Source organism: Nannospalax galili, unplaced genomic scaffold, assembly GCF_000622305.1.
Source record: "Nannospalax galili isolate Female #2095 unplaced genomic scaffold, S.galili_v1.0 scaffold507, whole genome shotgun sequence".
NCBI lineage: Eukaryota > Metazoa > Chordata > Mammalia > Rodentia > Spalacidae > Nannospalax > Nannospalax galili.
The window spans coordinates 114724-121484 of NW_008356261.1; the positions used below are offsets into that span (position 1 = coordinate 114724).

A 6761-nucleotide genomic window follows, 5' to 3' on the forward strand; every position below is an offset into this window, starting at 1 on the left:
TCTCTTTTGATTTTGTATTGGAGTGGCCAGATTGCTTTTGTCTTCAGGAGTTCCCACAGAGGCCCAATTCAGGTGAGGGTCAGATGTTTTCAGGCTTTCTCCTAAGGTCTGGATCCCTCCAGGAATGATTTTGGCCTCAGGAATTTGGGGGTTGGACTGGCCTGGGAGCCTGGCCCATGAAAGATGCTGGTCTAGGGCAGCTGGTGGCCATGCCACCCAGAAATGCAAAGGCAGATGGGGCAGGAAGAGGCCCCACGGACTCCTGGGGACTGCACCGAGGAGCTGTGTTGGTCTGGATGCAAAGGATCAGGAAGAGGAAAGGTCATCCCCCATGTCCCTGAAAGAGGCTAGTGGGTGGTGCAGGCCCAGGGAAGCAAAGGGAGGTGAGGGCGGGACCAAGCCCAGAAGCAGTGCTCCTGGGGCCCAGAGAAGGCACTAGGTTGGTGTGGATGAAAAGGATCAGGAAGCAGTATTGGTTCCCCAGGTGTCTGGGGCCCCAAGACAAGGAATGGGGCAGGACCCAAACTAGGAGGAGAGAGCGGCAGGGGAGATGGGAGGGTGGATGAGGCTGGGGGAGTCAAGGCACAGAGGGTGCAATGGACTTACCCCAGAGAGAGGCCTGCAGGTAGGAGAGAGGCCTCCATAGTATCTATTTTTAACTAATCAGATTGACAGAAAACTAAAAAAGTCTTTTTGGCATTGGTGAGCGGCAGGGGAGATGGGAGGGTGGATGAGGCTGGGGGAGTCAAGGCACAGAGGGTGCAATGGACTTACCCCAGAGAGAGGCCTGCAGGTAGGAGAGAGGCCTCCATAGTATCTATTTTTAACTAATCAGATTGACAGAAAACTAAAAAAGTCTTTTTGGCATTGGTGACAGTATAAGATGGACCCTTATTCACTATCAGCACTTGTCCTATAGAAACCCTTCTGTAAAACACACACACATGGATAGTCACTACAGGCAGACTTACTACAAAAATTGCATAAGAAATTCCTTAAACAAATTTTGTTACAGATCCACAATTCCTTATCTTACAACTCATGGCTGGATATGTTTCAGAATTCTGAATATGTCATATTTCAGAAAATATTGTTTGGTTTATATGGATACATTATAGGACACAGTGTAGATCCATAGTAGTGCTCCACAATCTAGCACATTGCTATTTTTTCCATAAACATGGGTGTAGCCCATTCAGGACACTGCAGAGTCATCATCAGCTCACACTGGTACTGGCCTGAGGCTTGGCCTCCTGGCTGGGCCTTCACATTTACAGGGGGGAGCAACTAGTAGGACACAAGCAAGGCTGCTCCAGGTAGATGCTCACACCATGCTCAAAACACAGTGTTCTCCAATTTCTGGCCATTTTACCCAAGAAAGAAACCAGAGAAGGCACAGGCCAAAATGTTAGCAGCTCCTGGGATTAAAGGTGACTCTTCACTTTGCCTCTATCATTATATAAATCTTTTAAACATTCTATTTTATGTGTATCCGTGTATTGCCTCCATGTAAGTAAGTGTACTTGTGTCATGCAATGCCTGTGGAGGCCAAAAGAGGGTGTCAGATGCCCTGGAACTGGAGTTACAGATGGTTGTTAGCTGCCATGTGGGTGCTGGGAACTGAACCCAGGTCTTCTGCGAGAGCAGCCAGTGCTCTTAACCATTGGGCCATCTCTCCAGCCCCATGAACCTTTTTATTTTTTATTTCATTTAATTTAATTTTATTTAACTTATTTACTTTATTTTATTTTTTTAAATTTAATTTAATTTAGTTTTATTATTTTATTTTTATTTTTATTTTGAGACAGGGTCTCCCTGTAGCCTCAGCTGTCCTGGAACTCACTATGTAGACCAGACTGGCCTTGAATTCACAGAGATCTGCCTTCCTCTGCCTCCCAAGTGCCTGCCGGGATCAAAGGTGTGCGCCACCATGGCCAGACCCATAAATTTTTTAAAAGAAGTATATGGTACTTTTTGTTCTGTTTTGAGACAGGGTCTCACTATAAAGCCCTGGCTAGCCTGGAACTCATTATGTAGACCAGGCTAGACTTGAACTAATGGAGATCCACTTGCCTCTGCCTCCCAAGTGTTGGGATTACATGGTACTTTTTTTTTTTTTCTGTCTTTTTGAGACAGGATCTCCTTGTAGCCCCAGCTGTCCTGGAACTCACTATGTAGACCAGACTGGCCTTGAACTCAAAGATCTGCCTGCCTCTGCCTCTCAAGCACTGGGATTAAAGGCGTACGCCACCACACCTGGCTACAAGGTACTTTTTTAACCAGGGAGAAAAGGCTTTTTCCATTTAACACCAAAAATAAAGATGAGTGGTTGCCTCAGTGTCCAAACCTGATAGCTATCATGATCAGCAGGACTGAACCCATACACTGAGTACAGACCCCAGGGCCAAGTCTTTGGCCCCTGATTGCCCTCCTCCCCGCAAAACTGTTTTCCATACCAGGCCTGTGCCTGCCAGCATCCTGGATTCTTCTGTTTCCTCAATTTATATTCAGCTCCATCTTTGCGTCCTTCATGACTTTACCTCTCACATCTTCTTTTTTTTTTTTTTTTGGTCTTTTTGAGGCAGGGTCTTCCTGTAACCCCCAGCTGCCCTGGAACTCACTATGCAGACTAGGCTGGCTTTGAACTCACAGAGATCCGTCTGCCTCTGCCTCTGCCTCTTCCTCCCCAGTGCTGGGACTAAAGGCATGCGCCACCACGTCCAGCTCACTACTGGCTCATCTACTTCTTGCTACCTCAAATATATGCAACATTAGTTGAGCTCCTGGTGTTTCAAACCCTTTCACCAAGAAACAGGACACACTTTATAGTTCTATGGTAGTTCATGTCTACCCACACACCACATAGCAAAGTGCACTCTGCCTTTATACCCAAGGCCCTGCCCCCTGCCCTGGCTGGTTTACCTGACCACCTGCCAGCACCATCCAAACCCAGTACCAATTCACAGCACAGCCCACAGGAGCCCTTTCAACAGGAAGAGCATCAGCCTTGCCATTGATCACCACCCTGGTGGCCCTACTCTCACTGCTGGCCACCATGTGGTGTCCCTGCCAAACCCCTAAACTGAAACATCACCTTTACCAAGACCTTCTAACAAGGCCCACACTAGGTAGCCACGTTTCCAATGCAGCCCCTCTGCACTGAGTGCCTCAATGTTCACTCTGGTATTTTCCCCTTACTGAACACTATCCCAAATGATGTCTTATGTTTCCATCTCTTTGATGGTCTGAAGCACCAGGACAGTGTTTTTCAAGTTAACACAAACTAGACACACCAGGGAAAAGGGAACTGAAATTGAAAAGTTTCCTCCAACAAATTACCCTGTAGGTCTGTCTGTATCAGGCATTTTCTTGACAGCTGGTTGATGTAGGAGGGCCCAGCCTACTGGGGTGGTACCATCCCTGGACACCTGAGAAGAAGCTGAGCAAGCCAGGAAGAGCAAGCCAGTAAGCAGTGTTCCTCCATGGTCTCTACTTCAGCTTCTGCCTCCAGGTTCCTGCTTGAGTTCTTGCCCTGACTTCCCTCAGTGATGAACTATAATTGGGATGTGTAAGTCAAATAAACCCTTTCTTCCCCAAGTTGTTTTTGGGTAGAGTATTTTATCAAAGCAATAGAAAGCAAACTAAGGCTGGTGGCAACAGTAACACACTGAGTGCATACAGCCCTGAGCCTCTGCTCAGATGGGCCCATGAACAAGGCTTTTTGGCCCTTATGCCCCTATGGCTATACCCAGTTGGGCCCCAGCCCTTGGTCTTACCTCTTGTTCCCTTCATACCTTTTAGAAATTTTCTGGCATTCACTCTGATGCAAATGAGCTCTTTAGACACCTCCAGTAGGCATCTCCCAGGCACCTCCCATCCATGTGCAGACCCCAACTCCACTGACCCTCTGACTCCCCACCCCCCACCCCCACCAGCTTAATCCCTGACCCTGCAGCAGCCAGCCTCCTCCCAACCCTGGCCACAGGTCTACCTTTCAGTGTACCACTGCTCTTCAGGACTGCTATCTGCTGTCCATCCTAAGGTATAGCTCCATACCTGGATCAGTCTCTTCAGTCTTGATCTGGCTTGGAAGGCCTGCCTGACTGGCCACCCCTTCAGTAAACCCCTGTGCCTTCCTGCACAGCTATTGTGCCCAAACACTGGAATTCCACCACCATAGAGTCCACTCACCTGCTAAGATGGCACCACCCACTAGGCCCCAGGTAGTGACCCTCCATACCCACCTTCCTCCCACCAATCCCCACATGCCTTTCAGCAAACCTCTAAAGAAGTCCCAAGGATTAGCAGCAGATCTGCCATGGGGAAATCAGCCAAATGCAGTAAGAATCTTGAGGGTAGCGGCTCCCCAAAGAACACAATATCAGGTTTCACGACACCAGTGCAGACCGGGCAGCAGGGTACCCTGTCTGCCATCACATCAGCCTGAGGAATCAAAGAGAGGGAGAGACCAAGGAAGATGCTTTTAAAGAGGAAAAGGCAACAGCTTCTCAAGGACATTTTTAACATGTTCAAAAGCTGAGCTGAGCTTGGCTTCAGCAATTACCAACATTTTTTGCCAAATGTTCCATACAACCCTCCAAAATGGAATATTTAAATCCAAGTCTTAGACATCACTGTTTTACCCCAAAATTCTCCTGTAGGCTGCACCTGAAATTGACCACTATCTGCAGATGGTGCTCTGTGGGCATCCTGCCTACAGTGAGAAGGGTAGCATAAGGCTGTCCCTGGTTTGAGATAAGTGACTAGGGTACTGCTTCAGCTCTAGAAGGCATTCAGTTCAGCTTCAATTCACTGCTGGTACCATAGCTTCTGAAGACCACCTCCTTGCAGGATAAGGTAAAGTAGATGACAATTATTAATAAATACACCTTGACTAACACCTTGTGCCAAGTAGAAAAGGAGGCAGTATCACTTTCTGACAAGGCACATAACAAACCTTGTAAAACAAAGTTTTATGACTAATTGGGTAGATTTAGCAGCCTAAGTTCAGCAAGAATGAATAGAAACAACTGCTAATAGACTTCAGATATTATCTGAATAGATTTTTTTTTTGGTCTTTTTGAAACAGGGCTTCCCTGTAGTCCCAGCTGGCCTGGAACTCTCTATGTTGACCAGGCTGTCCTCGAACTCACAGAGATCTGCCTGCCTCTGCCTCCTGAGTACTGGGATTAAAGGTGTGCACCACCATGCATGACCCTGAATAGACTTTAAAAAACTATATGGTGTTTAAAAGGAAAATAAGACAAACTTAAATATCTATTAAAGATATAAAAAATAATGTCATCTTTTTAAAAAGAACCAAATAGAACTTCTAGAAGCAAAAAATTTAAAATTCAATAGGACTTTATTCTCTACAACAGAACACAGTATTGACTAGCTTGAAACAGATCAGAAGGAATCTCCCAGAATGTAACACAAGCAGGAATAATGACAGATAATGCAGAGTGGCCACATATGTCTAAGAAAGAAGGTGTAACAATCATCTACTCAGAAAACCATACGGAAGGGAAGAGAAGGGCAGAGACAATGAACATTGGAGAGAATGGCTGGGAATTACCCTGCAAAAATAAGGCCTATGCATTTCAAGGAAAATAAATAAAGGGGAATCCATATGGCAACACAACACAGTGAAACTACAAGTTCTGAAGGAAAAAGCCTGAAAAATATGCAGAAAGCGTGGATTAGCAATGGATTCAGAACAGTCAATACAACATAGGTGAAGGAAAGTGAAGTCAGAGTCTTTCCAGACATCAAGAGTTTAAAGCCAAAGGAATCAAGACTGCTAAATTGGTGAAAGAATAGAGGTCAATGAAAGAGAACAGAGAGCTCAGTCTGACACAAATAATCATTAGCTGACCTCTGACTAAGGAGCAGAAGCAATTCAGTGGAGAAAGAACATTTTCAACACATGGTTTGGAGCAGACATCCACATGCAACAGAATGAGCCTAGACAGACTTTTCAAAACAAATTAACTCAAAATGGATCAAAGACCTATGTGTAAAGAGAAAAACAAACCTCTAGAAGATGACACAGGAGGAAACCTAGATGACTTCATTATGGTGATAAAGTTTTAGATTCAACACCAAACTTTTGACAGAAATAAGGAATGATACAATTTCTTAAAAGCTTCTGGTCTGAGAAAAGACACTATTGAGTAAGGAGAAAAGCTACAGGAAAAAATATGAGACATATCTGATAAAGAACTATTAACTAAAATATACAAAGAACTCCTTTTTTTTACAGTTTCATGGTGGGGGGCACATGCCACAGTTCAGAGGACAACCTGTGGGGCTTGGTTTTATCTTTCTACCATGTGAGTCTCAAAGATCAAATTGAGATCATCAGGCATGGCAGCAAGCACCTTCACCTACTGAGCCATCCTGTAGCCCTACAAAGAACTCTTATTTACTTATTTATTCATTTTATTCTGAGACAGGGTCTCCCCATAACCCCAACTGGCCTGGAACTTGCTATGTATACTGGGCTGGCCTTGATCTCTGCCTCCTGAGTGCTGGAATTAAAGGTGTGTGCCATCATGCCTGGCCCTACAAAGAACTCTTAAAGCTTCAATGCCGGGCATGGTGGCACACGCCTTTAATCCCAGCATTCAGGAGGCAAAGGCAGGTGGATCTCTGTGAGTTCAAGGCCAGCCTGGTCTACATAGTGAGTTCCAGGCCAGCTGGGGCTACGGGGACACCCTGTCTCAAAAAAAGACCAAAATTAAAAAAAAAATAAAATA

The 6761-nt window shown here is 45.5% G+C and overlaps 1 protein-coding gene across 8 annotated transcripts in view; it reads right to left on the bottom strand.

Moving 5' to 3' along the window:
- The window catches only part of Sirt3 (sirtuin 3), a 34037-nt gene that overhangs the window by 10971 nt on the left and 16305 nt on the right, over positions 1–6761 (bottom strand). For 7 of the 8 annotated variants that reach the window (XM_008854358.3, XM_029556825.1, XM_008854357.3 and 4 more), the window contains one exon: positions 4282–4443. In XM_008854358.3, coding sequence (XP_008852580.1) covers positions 4282–4443 — 162 coding nt within the window. Of the gene's footprint in view, positions 1–4269; positions 4444–6761 lie in introns of all 8 variants that reach the window. The other variant, XM_029556823.1, reaches the window with a different exon arrangement.